The 16,947-nt window shown below is 51.2% G+C and overlaps 1 protein-coding gene across 1 annotated transcript in view; it reads left to right on the forward strand.

The window, feature by feature from the left end:
* Window positions 1–16,947, forward strand: part of Efcab6 (EF-hand calcium binding domain 6) — a 212,828-nt gene that overhangs the window by 3,072 nt on the left and 192,809 nt on the right. The window contains exons 3-4 of the mRNA XM_013153159.3: window positions 4,608–4,703; window positions 15,058–15,206. Coding sequence (XP_013008613.2) covers window positions 4,648–4,703; window positions 15,058–15,206 — 205 coding nt within the window. The 5' untranslated portion in view covers window positions 4,608–4,647. The remainder of the gene's footprint in view (window positions 1–4,607; window positions 4,704–15,057; window positions 15,207–16,947) is intronic.

Here is a 16,947-nt window from a genome sequence, read left to right on the forward strand (position 1 = left end):
CCTCCTGCCTCAGCCTCCCGAGTGCTGGGATTACAGGTGTGAGCCCCCACACCCAGCTGGGAACCCATGTTCTTGATTCATTTTCTGCTACTCTCTGACGATTGTATACTCTGTAACTCTTGCCAAAGCTTTTGGATAGTTTGTAAGAGGCCCACAGTAAGGTAAAATCAAAATGTAAGTCATGGAAAGCACAGATACAGTAGGAAAACAACATCAGAGGAAGGTGAATACTCAGAATATCCACAGTGACCAGTAAGTTAAGCTGCAGATTTAATTGTGAGCTTCTTGTCAACAGGTGGAAACATAAAATTAAAAACGCCAAGAAATTGGATTTTTCTTTTCTTTTCTTTTCTTTTTTTGTTCTAAGCAAAAAAGGCCTTTTTAATTTCTTAAAAAAATGAAAATAGAGCTTTGCTAATACTAGGTCTGAGCAGAGGTTCTCATGGGGTTCACTGCAGGCTGGGGAGGGCCTAGAGCCACGGTTGGGCGTGAAAGTGTGGACTTGCTGTCCTTACTGTCTGGGGGAGAGTGTGGGCAATCGCATTTGAAAGGAAGCATCTCTGAGTAATACCAGTTTGCAGCCACACTTTTTGACAGCTTTTTGCCCGGGGGCGGTGTGAATGGTGCTGCCCTGTCCCCTGGTTGGCCTCGGTCTTTGCTCACTTACCCAGCAGAGATTCATAGAGCCCCCACCTTACACAGGCCTCGCCAGGCACCGAGGACGCCAAAGCCGTGGGCGCCTGCCCGTCTCGACGTTCTGGGTGCCTCTGTCCTGTCCTGCAGGGCTTTCCCAGCCGATCTTTGGTTCTTTGCGAGTTCCCTTTGATCCCTTGAGCTATCACATAGATCGTCCGTCTGTAAGTGCTTCTCTGCCCTGTGTTCTGTCTTAATGTCCATCTGTACGTCCCCAGGAGCTGAGCATAGCAACACCTGTCAAATGGTGAATGCCGAGCCAGGGGGGGGGCGTTGCACAGCTGTAACCCCAGCTACGGGTGGGGTGAGGCAGGAGGACGGCAAGTTTGAGGCCAGCTGGGCAACTTAGCAAGACCATATCCCAAAATAAAGACAAAACAAAATAACAGACAGCTCCGTGATAGAGTGCTTGTCTGGCGTGCGCTAGGTTCTGGGTTCCACTCCTAGCACCCGGAAAGCAAACTCTTACCCGAGTGCCGGGTGCCTGTGACCCTGCCTTGACAGCAGTGATCGTAACCACTTCCGTTCTTGCAATCATTTCATGCAGTGTCACGTCCAGTCTCCCAGCATCTGCAGATCCCCAAAAGCAGGCCCAAGGACCTGGGCCTTCGGTCCCGGGTACAGAGACCTGCTCTAAGAGAGGTTTTATTCTGTGTTTGCACATGTGGAAAGTGGGTCCCCAGGTGGCTAATTCTCTTTCAGGTTTCCACAGTAGTCAGTCAGGCCCCCCTGACCTCGCACTCCTGGTTTTTTGCGTTGTCCAAAAGTAAACACAGGAAGCGGATGATTGAGGGTGTGTGCGTGGACGCACGTGGGACCTTCAGAGGGAACTTTACAGTGTGTGCACCCCCAAACAGAGCAGAACAGAACAGAACCCACTTGGTTAGCAGAGCTAATCAAGTGTTTGGATCTCACTACAGAATCTTTGTGTCGCTTACAATTTTTGTCCGGCGTAGTGAAGTGCTAATCCCCCGCCCCAACCCGGAGGAACCAGTTCCAACAATGTTCGCTTTTGGTGCCATGTCTGTTTGGCTGTGCACATTTTTCACTCTCGTGCTGGATTATGTTTTCTCTGCATGCCAAGGCAGATGGATGGCACTTTTGTTATGATTCTGATATAAATAGCATCTGTTAAAAACTGGACATCAATGTTTCCCTGGCAAATAAACAAATGTATCAGGGAACCAGCTTGCTGGTTGTGTTTTTGCCTGTGGTTAAGAAGCAGATCTCAAAGTCTGTGCTTTTGCTTATTTAGGGGGAGGGTTTTTAGTCTGATGACTGTTACTAATTTCTGCCGCACCGAGTTTTGAAGTAATCTCCTTTGTTAGCATCTCAGAATTCACTTTACTCCCAAAATTGGAGCTGTGCACCGCACACAGTCAGGGATGAGCACCATGTAGACTCCTCCCAGTGCTCCTGTCCCGAGCAGAGTGCTGTGAGCCTTCAGAATCGAAGGCCAAGCTGACCTGGCTTCCTGCCCCGTACTGCCAGGCGGTGATAACCTCAGTCCGCCAAGAGCAAAGCTGGGGGCTGGTGCGGTGCCTGCCTGGCATGCATGAGGCCTGGGTTCCACCCCAGCTCTGCAATGTTTTTTTTTTTAAAAGCAAAAATTAGCAGAGTGCTTACTGTGTGCCAGGCCATGCTGGCTGTGAAGTTAGTGGGGCCACATCCCTTGAGAGGCTAGGAACCAGCAGGGACCAAAGACAATTCTGGAAACAGAGAATCGGAGGGAAAATCGGGTAGATGATGATGAGGTACCAGCATCTCTGCCCCTCAGCAGAGTGATACAGTTGCAGGCACCCTTGATCTTTTGGCCCTTTTCTTTATTAAGTGAAACCATGAGCCAATGCTCCGCTAGGACGAGGGTCTCTGTGATGCCCGGATTAACTGTGCCTGGAGGTTAGGAAGGTCGGGTGGAGGGGGATGGTGCTTCACTCTTTTTTTGGTCTTTTTGAGACAGGGTCTCACTATGCAGTTCAGGCTGGCTTTGAACTCACTTTGTAGCCCAGGCTGGTCTTGAACTTGAAAAAGAACCTTCCTGCCTCAGCCTCCCAAGTGCTGGGATTACATGTGATCCACTTTTAAAAGATGACTTGATGGTGCCAGCTGGGCCAGGGCGGGAAGCACAGCAGTGGCCAGGAGCTCCATGGCACCTGTGTCATGGGAACGTTCCTGGCTAGGTTGTTGGTGATGTAAACAATCCACTCCACAACCGAGAGTTTGAATGTCAGTTTGTATGTCCAGGAGTCTTGCATTAGGGAGTAAAGAAAACAAATTTTAACTTTTTGGTACTGGGACTCGAACTCAAGACCTTGTGCTTGCCAGGCAGGTGCTAAATCCTTAGCCCTGGGGAAATGTTTTAGATTCACACAAAAGTTGCAGAATAAGCTCAGAGAGTCCCCACGTACTCCCAGCTTCCCCCATCAGTACTGTCTCACAGAATAACCCGAGATGAGGATCAACACCGGGAACTCGGCCGGCCGCAGTGGTGCACGCCTGTAACCCGGGCACTCTGCAAATGCGAGGCCAGCTTGGGCCGCAAATCGAGTTCAAGGCCAGCCTGGGCTACACAGTGAGACCTGGTCTTAAAAACAAAACCAAACAAGACTGAGAATTAAACGCTGGTGTGATGTCAGTTTAACTAAAGCCAATCAGCCGATGCCGATGAGAATAAAAACTAATTCGTATTTTACCAGTTTCCACGCACACTCCTCTCCCTCCTTGTGTGCAGTCCGGGAAGTGTGAACAGGTGTGTGTTAGGCAGTGTGCATTTTTCAGCGAGGGAGGGACACAACTGTCTGTGTTTCAGAAGCAGAGAAATCCTGGCCACAGAGGCAGGCGGAGCAGAGGGAGAGGGGAGCCCCTTCGTGCTGCAGGGGTGCGGAGATGGACGGAGGGAGGGTGGTGTCAGGGCTCTCGGAGCAGGGAATGGGCTCCTCAGAAGGAGGGCGGGTTGGCCAGGCTGCAGGGGCGGAAGCCGTTTCCTTCCTGGCCTTGCTTTAAACCTGAACCCATCACCGGCCCAGATGGGGCCCGGGAGGCGGTGATGGTGTGCACCCACCCAGCTCTGGACCGACTGAACCTGGGGGCTGTGAGGGCCGAGAAAGTCTGCTGTGACGGTGTGTGAGGCAGGCTGCATGGGGGTGTCCAGCTGGAAGAAGGGACACTGATCCTGAGACCCAGGCAGGAGCGCTCAGAGCTGTGTCCCCTGCAGTGTCCCCCGGAAATGTGTTGACCATGCAGATTCCCAGCCCCGCCCCACCCAGCATCAGATCAGAATCAGGACCTGGAGCTGGGCCAGCGCCCAGCATCTTGAGGCCACCAGGTCGGCCACTGGGATGCTCAACTCAGAGCCACTGACCGTTAGGATGAGGAGACATCCAGGAGGCAGAGAGGGAGCAGGAGAAGGGGCCCAGGCGGAGGTGATAGCGGAGAAAAGGACAGAAACGTGTGTGGGCAGGGGCCAGTCCTAGGGGCTGTCAGAGGCCTCGGGACCTGAGCGGAGGCAGTGGAGGAATGGGCCCTGCGGCTGCCCTCATGGAAAGGGCAGAGCCTGGGGTGACCAGCATTTTAAAAATGCTCATTCTGGCTGTGATGAGCAAGATAGAGGGGTAAGGGAGGTGTGTGTGTGTGTGCGTGCATGCGTGCGTGTGCACGTGTGCGCAGGGTGGAGAGTGGGACGGGGAGCACGTTCATGTGGTACTCACACCCACCCCAGGAACCCCAGTTAGTGTGCTGTGTGTGCAAAATGCACCTTTCTAAAGCACAGACAGCCGCGCTCCACCAGGACCCTGCCAACTGTCCAGTGTCCTGCACACTTACAGGACTTGTCCATTCCTGGGCTTGCGGGGTACCGTGGACACCCTGGATGCTTTGCCGGGCCGTGCTAAGCCCGGCGCTCTCTTATTTTGCAGAATTTTCTCCAAATCCCGAAATATTTTATTGTGAAGAAAAATGAAAAGAAATAGCAACAAAGAAAACAGTACCAAGTCGGGCAGCACCAAAGCACGGTGAGTTCGGGTGCCCGGGCCTGCGTGGCTCCGACAGAGCGCACCGCTGCAGGGCTGCAGGGGAAGCTGGCAGCGGCCCTGTCCCCCCTTCTAAAGGCCAACTCGGGCGAGTGGTCTGGAGCCCCCTGTGATCCTTCTCACCCTGCGGGTCACCAGGCGGGTTTCCTGCAGCCGATCCCCACTTCCTCCTGCAGGTGGCGGTCGCCGCCAGGCTTTCAGCTCCCTGCGCAGGCACCAGGAACCCTTGACACTTTGCTCTGCCAGCCCTGGGCCTGGCTGGGCCCCGGGACTACACATAGGACCTGCGAACCCCTGCTGTCACCCAGGGGCTGACATGGGCTCCACTTGCCTGTCTGCAGTCGGCGCCACAGGTGTGGCCGGGACCCCGAGTCCCCAGGCGGCTCCCCAAATGAGATTTCTCCCTTCACAGTGGGAGAAAGCATGCTACAAACAAAAACACAGCAGTGTTTTGTGTAGGGTCTGAAGAGCCCTCCTGATGGGACGCTGGCTTCCACTGTAGGGGGGAGCCATGAGGGGGAGGGGGCTCCTGCCCGACCATGGTGGGAAGGAGATGAACCCACAGCACAGGTGCAGAGTGTGTGTGTGTGTGTGTGTGTGTGTGTGTGTGTGTGTGTGTGGTTTTGCAGTGAGCACGGTGAGTGTGCGGTGCGTGTGTGGGCCGTGTGGTATCTGGGGTGTGTTACGGCCTGTGTGTGTGGCGAGCGTGTGCTGTGCATGGATGGCAGTGTGTGCGGTGTGGGTGAGGAGGTGCTGTGTGGGGTGTAGTGTTTGTGCTGAGGACGAGGTTTGGAGGACTTATGGCTGTGGGCTGTGTGTGTGTGTGTATAGGAGTGCGCTCTCAGCCCCAGGTCCCTGCTGGGCGCTCTGGGCTGCCCATGCATGGCAGGGTTCATGGCCCTTTTACAGTCTGGTTCACACTCCCAAGCAGGGGCGGAGTGAAAGGTGGAGGGGGCAGTGAGCGGGTCCCTGCCTGGGGGGTGAGCTCGGCCCCCGGAGGCTGAGACCTGTGGTGACGGCCAGCAGCACCTGGCCAGGAGCTGGGACGCAGAGCCAGCCGAGGAACTTTGAGACAGAAAGGACCAGTGTCTCCACCACCCAACAGGCTATTTTTGCTGTAGCTTCTGCATGTAACGTGCTGTATGTGGCAGCACATATTTATAACACTGTGGTTACACAGCCCCGCCAGGCCCGCTTTCTCTGTCTCTCTCTTTCTCTGTCTCTGTCTCTGTGTCTGTCTCTGGATTGAACCCAGGGCCTCACACTGGGCTACCTCCTTCACCTACCTATTTTTATTTTATTTTGAGACAGGGTTTCACTAGGTCATAAAGTTGCCCAGGCTGGGCTCAAACTTGTGATCCTCCTGCCTCGGCCTCCCGAGAGTGCTGGCATTATGGGGTGTGCCACCACACCCGGCCCCTTTCCTTCCTTACCCTGTCCAAAGTGCATTCCATATCTGCGCGTCCTTGTAATTGTCATCTGCCACCCACTGAGACGCGTTCACTCTGGGGGATGCTCTGTCTTTGAGTTTGGTCGAGTTTCCGGTGTGGGGTGTGTCCGGTGTGAGGATGGACTGGGAAGAGAGAAGCTGTGGAGCTGAGGTTCCAGAGGAAAGGGGGAGGTCACGCGGGCTGGGGACTCGGAGGAAGGTAACACTCAGGTCCTCAGGCTGCCAGCCTGCAGGCAGGCCCGTTGTCCCCACGATGTTCCTGCTAAGCTGACTTTGGATGCCTGGCTGAGCTGTCCCTTGCAATCATCTCTTGAAATCTGGCTTCTGATTCCTCGGCTTAGCTCCGTGGGCCAGCGGCTGCCATGCGCGTGGGGCGTTAGGCTGGATACGAGGCCAGTCGAGGCCCGGTGTTGGCCTATGAACCCTGGAATCCTAATAATTTGTGCAGATGGCTCGCTGCTAACTTCCTGTCTGTGCTCTGGACAAGGTTACAGAGTTACGGGGCGGTTTTGCAACTCCAGGTTATGCTTCTTGGGGACTGATACCAGGTTGTTCCTGTTTGCTTGTCAAAGATGTGCAGCTTCCTGCTCCTCCCTATTTATATAAGAGTGTGCACACACGTGTGTATGAAAGGGTGCATGTATGCACACACACACGCACACACACGCACATGCACACACGTACTGTGGCACAGCTGGTTAAAAAGCCTAGGATGAAATTCAGGAGTGCTTGCGCCTCAGCCTCTCTGTTACTTAGCTTGGCTTTGCTTTTCTGGAGCTTAATTTCCCCACCTCTGAGAATAAGGATAAGAACCGATGCTCACAGGGTATGGGGTGACAGATACCCGGAAGTAACAGCCAGCGGCTGGCGAGACAGGTTATCGCTGGCCCAATCCAGTCAAGTCGCCCTCCTGTGCTGTTTGCTGGCTTTTACTGCAGTGTTTCTCAAGTCTGGAGAATCCTCTTCTTACTTATGCTTAATTTTTATGAGTCCCTCTGAGATTGTGCTGCCATAAACAGAGGTCTGCATGGGTCACTGTAACGTGACGTCTTCAACACTCTCAGGAAGACACCTAGATACGGGCAGCTGAGCAACCGGGATGCGGGATGCGTAGTGTTAGTTTTTCAAGCCGTCGCCATGCTGGTTTCCAGGGCGGTCTCACATTCACGGCAACGATGTGAAAGCTTCCTCCCTGCCACAGCCTCTCCCGGCGTCTGTGATCATTTGATTTCCTGAGGCGTGCTCTTACTTTCTGGAGAAAGACAGAACCTGGGTGTTGTTTTAATCTGATTTTTGTATTGTTTTCAAATCAATTTTATTTCAAAGAAAAAAAATTTTAAAACACAACATGCAGGGGACAGCAGTGCGTACCGCGTCCCCAGATCAGTCACCTGGAGCCCAAGACTGAGCTGAATTCCTTCAGGGCCTTGGAAGCTGCTGGTTTCTCCCTGTATTTCTCAGCCGGTCCCTCTCTTTCTAAGCCTCTGGTCATTTCCGCTGCCCATGTTTTGCTTGGGTCTTTATTTGGGCATGTAATTCCTGAGCTTTCATATTTTCAAAACACAAGTCTTCTGTCTGAGAAGTAGTTGGCAAAACATTTTTTCCACCTCGTAGGTCGGGCCTCCGCCCTGCTGGGTGTTGCCCTGGCTCCGCAGAGGCTGATTTGATAGGATCCCTTTGGCAGATCGTTGGTGGTATTTCTTGTGCACCTGGGGCTCTGCTCAGAAAGTCCTCGCCTACCCCAGCGTCTTTAAGAGTGTCACCTGTTTCACCTTCCAGCAGACTGTTTCCGCTTTGGTGTGTCCTGGACGTGGTCAGTCCCTGGAGAGCGCACTTCACTGTGGCCTCAAGGGCAGAGCTTCGTCCTGTGGCCTCTTCAGACAGCACGTGGAGACTCCTGCCTGGCTGCTGGCTCCAGGCCTCTGAGGGGAACGGCAGCCCCCGCAGGGCCGGGCTCTGCGCCCTGCCTGGAGCTGGGCTGGGTGGCCTGAGGCCAGTCTTCCAGCCCAGGAGGGAGCCCGGCCTGCGGGCCTGGGGACTGCGCCTTGAGCTGTCTTGCTGTTTTAAAGCTACGCGCCTCCTTCAGCAGCCTCCTTAAGATTAATTTTAAGAACATGGTAGTAATTGCATTCATGAGGAAGGGTGTCACCAATAGTAAAAGTTTCCTGCTCCAGGAACCTGCCAGTGGGCAGAATTCCCCTGCAGCGGCTGGTCGGAGGGGGGTGCGGCCGTCACCTCCAGCACTTAATCATTTCAGTGTCTGAATACCCAAGATCCGCGCTGCCTGCCATGTTGAAATACACAGTTAACTGCCAACTGTCACGGCCTCCTGGGCCGGAGACCACCAGACAGGCCCCTGCCCTGTGATCCCACCCTGAGCATCCCTTTCTCCACCCCATCTCCCCAGCCGCTGCTCACTCTCTTCCCGGCTCTTCTGCAAAGGCAATGTCTTTTCTATTCTGGTACTAGAGACTGACCCCAGGGCGTTTGCCCTGAGCTGCATCCCCAACCTTTCAAATTGTGCATTTTGAGGCCTGGCTTGCTAAATCATTAAGTGCCAGGTGGGGCTTGAACTTGGCAACCCTCCTGCCTCAGCCTCCCAGAGATCCGCTCTCTAGCTCCCAGGAAACCCCGCATTCCTACATCTTCCGTCATATACTCTGCAAACACGCAGCTATGTTCTTCCAGACCCTGACTTACAGGGTGAGCTAGTGGGGGGTGGTCCCTGAGTCCCGCTCCTGTGGGTTCCAGGACCCCAGCCACGGCCCAACGCAAGCACAGCAGAGGGAACTGTTGCTTGGAAAATGCTTCCGGGCTGAGCACCCGGTGGTGTTCAGAGGAACTGCTTTCAGAGGAGATGATGATTTTTTCATGCTGTCTTCAACTAAGTGTTTGTTGAATTGAATCACTTTGAATTCAAGTAATAAAGAGCACCACGGGCAACCCATTTCCAGGTGATTATCTCACTCCTCAGGTGGGGTAATAAGGCGCAGGGCCAGCGCCCCAGCAGGCTGCGTGGTTATTAGGACGGGGATTTATGAGGAAAATGAGGGCACGGGTCCATGCAGCAGCAGTGAGCACAGCAAGGCCCGTGACGCTGACGCACATGCTGGGGCCGCGGGGGACCTCGGCTCCGCTCCTTCAGCAATGGCCACGCAGCCCTGGGCGGCCCTGGGTTCCTGCTGTCTTCAAGGACCGGCTTCATTTTGCACAAAGAACAGGGGAAGCCCTGGTCCTTGGCGGTCGTGGAGATGACTGTCCGGGAAGAAGAGCCTTCTCCTGGGCCAGGGAAAGGGGGCTGGGTCCCCTGCAGCCTTGCCCACCTGTACGAGGACAGCGTGGTCACTGATTGGGCAGCGGGGGAGGCCAGGGACAGGTTTTCATAAATCTTAAATGCAATTCAGAGCCAGGTGTGGTGGCTACAATCCCAGCACTGGGAGGCCGAAGCAGGAGGATCACTGAGCTTTTGAGGCCAGCCTGGACCACGGTGGGACCCCATTTTTTTAAAAAAAAGAAAAAGCAAGAGTCCCACAGGGCCCCCTGGGTTTGCCCTCAGTCAGCCACCAGTCTGTGTTGTTCCTTCCTGGTCTCCTGCAGATCTTGCTCCACACCCCGTCCTCCGTCCTCCTCTGTGTCCGCCCTGCCTAGCCGCTCCCTGCTCTGTGTCTCCACGGCTGCTGCGCTGGTCCGTGAGGCCAGGGTTCTGCCACCTCCTTGCCTGAGTCCCAGGTTCCCAGCAGGGTGCTTCGTAGCCACCTGCTGCCCACTCAGACACCTTCCACGCCACGCTCCCCACATGGATCTGGAGATCTAGTGGGGCTGAGCGAGGGGAGGGAACCTGTGTCAGGGAAGTTTGCACAGCCAGGGCACTGCCCGTGGCAGGGGCTGGCACAGCTCTCTTGGCCCCCATGATTCTGGAGGGAGCTGACTTGTAATAAGAAAGCCAGAGCGCGCTGTCTTGCTGCCTGGTCACTGGCTCTGATCTCCTTTCATGACCCCCATGGCGTCAGCCAGGTGCCTCACCTGAGACTGAGCGCGTGGACTTTCAGCCCCCAAAACCACGAGCTAAAGCCACAAGCTCTTCCTTTATAAAGTACCTACCCCCACGTAGGAGGTGTGATCAAAAACAGTGCATTTAAAAAATTCTATCCTAAAAATTAATTACAGTGAGAGACACATTGTCATCAGTCCCGCTCCAAACACTGCCCCTAGATCCAGCACCTGTGTCCCGTCGTCCTGGCCGCTTGGGGAAGCCCTTTGCTGTGAGTGTGGCTGGTGGCACCATCACCACTGCCTTGAGGTCCGAATGGATCCACTGTGTTGACCTTGGGGCTGGACCTGCTGAGTGAGGCGGGTGAGGACACACTTCTCTGAGCTGCTTCTCTGCTGGGCAGCGCCGGCAGTAGCACCCACAGCATTCGTGGTCAGACCTCAGAGGGACCCTCGGGAAAGACCACTTCCGGACCTGCTTCCGAGCGGCGAGAATGGTGGGGTGAGTGTGTTTGAAATGAGGGGAGGACACTCGGGGGGATGAATGACAATGTGTCTTTTGCTGTGACAATTTTTTAAAACATTTAAACACATTCTGTAGTTTGCTACTAGCCCTTGCATAGCCGGCTGTCCCAGAACCATCTATTAAGAAATGGTCTTAGCATTGTTTTCTTTTTGGTACCAGGGATCAAACTCGTGACCTCGCACTTGCCAGGCAGGCACTTGTGCTGCTGAGCTAAACCCTCTGCCCCAGTCTTAGCATTCTTGTCAAATATCAACCTGTGGTAAACGTAAGCATTCATATCTAGACTCTCAATTCTGGTTCATTCATCTCTGTCTGCCCTATGTCAGTGCCACACTGTGTTGATTACCATTGCTTTGTAGTAAGTTCTGAATCCGGAAAGTAAAAGTCCTCCAACTTTCTTCTTGTTTTCCAAGATCTTTTGGCTCTTCTGAGTTCTTTGAGTCGTGTAATCACCATGTCAGTTTCTACAAGAAAGGCAGCGGTCTGGGGAACGGTGCCATCCTGCCATCCTAACCATCGATGTGAGATAGTTTTCCATTCATTCAGGTCTTGTTTTTCTGCAACAATGTGTGGTTTTCAGTATACAGAGCCTGTTTTTCCTTTGTTAACTCTATCCCCGTGTTTTATTATTTTTGATGATTACGTCAATGAACTTGCTCTCTTAATTTTACTTTCTGACTGTTCACTGTAGGTGTTTATAAATACAGTTGATTTCGTCACCAGGTGTGGTGGTGCACACCTGTAGTCCCAGCACTCAGGAAGCTGAGGCAGGATGATTATTCCATGTTCAGACCAGCCTGGGCTACAAAGTGAGCTCAAGGCCAGCCTGAACTGCACAGCGAGACCCTGTCTCAAAAAGAAACAAAAAATAAATACAGTTGATTTTCCATATTGATCTTGATCCTGAAGCATCACGAGACCTGTTTATTATTCTAATTGCATGTGTGTGGATCCCTTAGGATTTCCTGTGTGTATAATAGTATTGCTTACAAGTAGAGATCGTTTTACTTCTTAGATTTCAATGCAGATTTGTTTTCTTTTTTCTTTTCTAATTGTCCTGGCTGGAACCTTCAGTACAGCGCTGAACTGAAGTGGTCTAAGAGCTCCTATTCTTTCTTTCTTGCTTGCTATACTGGAGATTGAACCCACGGCCTTCAACGGAGCTGCATCTCCAGCTTTTTTAATTATTTTGAGACAGGCTGTCTCTAAGGCATCCAGGCTGGATGCAAGCTTTTAACGCTTCTGCCTCAGCCTCCCAGGGTGCTAGCACACCTGGCACAGGCGCGTACCACCTGCACTGCTGCAGAGACTGCTCTCTTGGTTCCTCCGGGCGACACTTTGGGTCTCTCATCGTTCAGTGTGGTGTCTGTCACCTGTGGATTCTCCCTGGATGTGTTTTATTAGATCAAGGAAATACCGTCATATTTCTACTTGGTTGAGTGTTGCTGTTTTACCATAAAAGGCTCTAAGACTTGGGAAACACCTTCTCTGCATTGACTGAGATAATCCTATGGCGTTTTATTTTTTCGCCAATTCTGCTAGTAAGAAATGTTATACCGACTGCTTTTTGTATATTCTATCACCTTTGCATTGTTGGTCACGCTCTGTATTTTTTAGTATGTTGCTGAATTCAGTTGACTAGCATTTTGTTGGAAAATTTCCTTATATCATATAGTGTGTTGGTTTTGGGTTTTCATTTCTGATAATACCACTGTCTGGTTTTGGAATCAGAGTAATACTGATTATTACTGGCCTCTTTGGGAAAATACCTGTTGGGAAGTGCCGCCCATTCATTCCCCACTTTTTTCTGCGTAGCTGCGTGCGTACGTGCGTGTGTGCGTACGTGCATGCGTTGCGTGTGTGCGTACGTGCGTGTGTGCGTGTGTGTGCGTGGCAAACACTTTTTTATCGAGCTCTGCCCCCATCATCCTCTTCTATTTCATGAGAGGGTTTGTAGTGATTGGTTTTAATTATTGCTGAAACATTTGGTGGAATACTCTAGTGCGCCCAACTCATCCTGGAATTTTTTCTTACTCAATCTCTATTTTTCCTACTTCTATCCAGACTGTTTCTTCTTTAGTCACTTTAAATAACTGTGTCTTTGTAAGAATTTTTCCATTTTATCTGAGTGACTTAAGTTGTCCGTATATAAATATTTATAGAATTCCCTTATAATCTTCCTGATTTCTGCAATATCTAAAATATTCTCATTTCTGTATACTTTGTGTTCTCATTTTTCTTGTCCAGTCTAGCTAAAAATGTGTCAATTTTGCTAATATTTTGTTTTGCGGTTTTCCATATTATTTTTCTATTCTCAATTTTATTTGTGTTCTAATATTTCTTTCATTCTCCTCATGTTGGACTTAGTTTACTTTTAATTTTGTAGTTTCTTAAAGAAGCTTAGTCTATTCTTTTAAAATGTAGATATACACATCTATAAATTTCAGCATAAACGTTGCTTTAGTTGCATCCTGTAAGTTTTAATATGCCGTGCTTTCCTTTTCATCTAAAAGTATTTGCTGAACTGGGTGTCATGGTACACACCTGTCATCCTAACAGGAGGCTGAGGCAGGAGGATCTTGAGTTGTGGGATGTACGGTGAGACCCTGCCTCAAGAAAACAAAAAGGTATTTGCTAATTATTTTGTCTTTAGGCCATTGGTTATTTAGGAGTGTGTTGTTTAATTCCCACATAATTTCTTCTGTTGGTAACTCTGATTCCACTCCACTGTGGTCTGAGACCATGCTGTGATGATGTGTGTCCCTTGGTTTGAGTCCTGACGCACGCGGCCTGAAGGGTGGCCCCGCGTGTGAGAAGAACATGTGATCCTGCTGGGTGGGTGTGACCTTTACGTGTCTGTTGTTAAGCGTGAATATCAAAATTTCCAACCACTAATGCCGAAGCGTCTGTTTCTGCTTTCACTTTAGGAGTGTGTGTGGGCTCCGCCCTCAGAGTGTGCTCACCTCCCTTCCCTCATCCTTTCTCTGAGTCCCTTCCTTTCTTTGCACAGGACTGAGTACTTTCCCTTCTTTCTAACAAATTTATTTTAATATTTTTTAATATTTTTGGGGCGGGGGGAAGCAGGTCTTCTGGGGACTTGACCAAGAAAACTTCGATTTCTCCTTCACATTTCAAGGATAGATTTTCTTGCTACAGATTCTGGGTTGGTGGGCTTTTTCTTTTGCCACTTTAAAAACGTCTTGCCGCACTCTTTCATTGCTCCCCTAGTTCCTAGAGTTGTGTGTTTATGGGCCATGCTTTGCTTCTTTGCATGTCTAGTGATTTTGTGTTGAAAACTTGACATTTTAGACAACGTGGTGGTCACTGAGGCCGTGTTCTCACTCTTCCGTGTTTTTGCTGTTCGTCGTTCATCTGTTTGGTGATTTCCCAAAGTTAACTTTTCCAAGTCTGTGTTCTTCGTTGCGTGTGGCCACGAAGCCTCTGGCTGGTGAGCCTGCCGGTCAGCTCACGGCGGGGCACCCTTTAAATGCCTGGGAAGAGCGTGTTTCCCAAATTCTGCCAAGTTCTCCGTTTGTGTTGCCCCCTTGACAGCTCTGCCTTCACCTACACTGCCTGCCGGTGTGGCCATCAGGGCGGCAGGAGGAGAGCTGGTGCCTTCTCGGGTCTTTCCCGAGTGTGTGGGGAGCCCCCGGAAAGCCTCGGCCCTGTGCATGTGGGCGCCTTCCAGGTTCCCAGGAACTCGCGGGAGCTTTTCCAAAGCCGAGGTGGGCAGCTCACCCCGCAGCTTTTCTTTTTAAGCCTTCTGTTTATGCGGGTCCCACTGTCCACTGTTCAGGCAGCTGGGATTTTAGACGGTAGTTGCCTCTGCCTTAGGCTGCTATCCCTGATCCTGTTCCCTGAAAGGGCCTCCCGATGGGTCTTTCATGAACCATGGGGTCAGATCATGATGCTTTTCTGGCAGTAGGGTTTGAGGAGGCCCCAACCCTGTCGCGTCCCCTCCTGGGACTGTCAGGCTGCTGACAGTTTTGCCCGTGGCTCTCCTCTGCGTGGGAATGGGGCAGGTTAATGAGCTGTGAGACTTTGGCTGTTTTTCATGAGTAAATGCTACAGAAGAGATTGTTACAAAAAGAAACAGGCAGCTGTTGGCACACGACTTATTTTTCCCGGATCTAAGAGCATCTAGTGTATTGCGTTTCCTCAATTTTGAGCTTTATTGGATGTGCTAAAAACAAGGAGTCCAAAATCACAACTTTGTGTGCACATTAAGAATGGTCTTTGGGACCATGGCCAACAGACTATGACTCAAAGTGCTTTTACCCTCGAAGTTGTGCTTTAAGAAAGGGGGTGGTGGGAGTCGGCCACATGTGTCATGTGTGCTTTAAGGTGATTCGTTCTCTTTTATGTCACAGGACTTTAATGAACAAAATGATGACTGTACCAGATTGGCACACTTTGTACGTGCCCACCCGGAAAGCCCAGTGTTCGAGACCCCATTCCTCCCCATCTAGCGTCTGTCCGAAGAACAGTGTCCAGAGTATGCTCAGACCTTCCTCTTCACGTGAGTATTCCGTGGCGCACACAACCACAGCCGTGGATACCACTGTCTATATTTAACACATACCAGGGTCTTTGTGATGGTCAATCCTCCTAATAACTGCATTCTTATTCCTATATTCTATATGGAGGAGTTGGGACCCAGGGGTTCTAGAGCGGACAGGTCAGGCAATTCCACAATGGGCAGCTGAAATGAACAGACACTTCTCAGAAGGACAAGTACAAATGGCTAGTAAATACATGGAAGATGTTCCCATTACTGGCCATTAGAGAAATGCGAATTAATAAAACAAAGATACCATCTTACTCCAGAAAGAATGGCTATTATCAAGAAATCAGATAACACGAATGCGGATGAGAATGTAGGGCCAAAGGAAACTCTACCTGGGTGGCGGGAGTATAAACTATGTAAACCACAGTGGAAGTCAGGGTGGCGGGTCCTCAAAGAACTAAAACTAGAAATTCCGTTCAACCCAGCGATTTCCCTTGGAGGTGCCTCCCTGAAAGAGTTCAGCCATCGTAGGACAGGACGCGTGCACACATGAATTTATAATAGCTTGTAAATGACCTGTATGCTAATCACCAGACCAGGGGTAAAGAAAACGTGGTATTTACACACGGTGGAGCACTACTCTGCTAGAAAAATGTAAACTTGAAGCATTAATACATAAGTGCGCACAACTTGAGACCAGAATGGTTTTGTTTTGTACCTGGGATTGAACTCACGACCTCATGCTTGCCAGGCAGGTGCTTATGCCGCTGAGCTAAATCCCCAGCCGCAAGAGACCAGAATGTTAAAATGAAATAAATCAGAAACGCAAATATAAATGGTGTGTGATTTCTCTTCCATGAGAAACTTCTCCTCTCTGTGTCTACCCTGTCTATGTTTATATATAGATACATATTCAAATAGAAAACAGAGATCTAGGGAGTAGGACACCTTTTTCAAAGGCACGTGTTAGAAACAGACAGAGTGAGGCAGAGGGAGGGGAGAGGACGGAGTCAGAAGCAGGGTAAAACAGCGAAAATAGAGGGCCGGGTAGAGCCCAGTGGCAGGGGCCTGCCTGGCAAGTGCAAGGTGATGGATTTGGTTCCTGGTACAAACGAAAGAAGCCCAATGCATAGAGCTTTGGCACACGGGAAGGGGAGCGGGAGTGGGGGGCGGTAGAGTAGGGTTTGGGGCTGACGGGAATGAACTGAGCTATTCGCGGGCACGCAGCAACTGCCCAGTGTCGTCATTAGACACTGCACATGTGTAAAAAATAAAGAAGTGGATGGGTCAGGATTTGAACCCAGGCACTGTGATTTTGGGATTCATGGACTTAACTGCTGTGTCAGAGAGGGTCCTGAGTCATTCAGTTAAAAAAGTTAGTAGACTTTGTATTTTTGGTGAGTTTTAGGCTGCAGAGAGACTGAACAGAAAGTATACGAAGCCCCCCTCTTCCCTCCCCTGGGGCTTCCCTGTATTAGGGTCTCGCTTGTGTGCAGTGTGTTTATTAGGACCCACGAGCTGGGGGTGCTGAAGCCCACGCATCGGGGGTATCCAAGCCCGAAGCTTCCACCAGGATTGGCCTGTGCTGCTGCCTGCTCGACGGGTTGGAACAAATAAATGGGAAGACGCGGGTGCCCGCTAGGGTGTCACACAGAGCACACCAGTGTCAGCGCGCTCTCCACCTGTCCATCCTCCCCTCCCCACTCGCCCCGACCACCACTGGTGCCCCCGCCGTCTCCAAAGCACTGTCTTC

The sequence above is a fragment of the Cavia porcellus genome, unplaced genomic scaffold, assembly GCF_034190915.1.
Source record: "Cavia porcellus strain 051 isolate PalLab524CR breed Dunkin Hartley unplaced genomic scaffold, mCavPor4.1 scaffold_40, whole genome shotgun sequence".
Taxonomy (NCBI): Eukaryota; Metazoa; Chordata; class Mammalia; order Rodentia; family Caviidae; genus Cavia; species Cavia porcellus.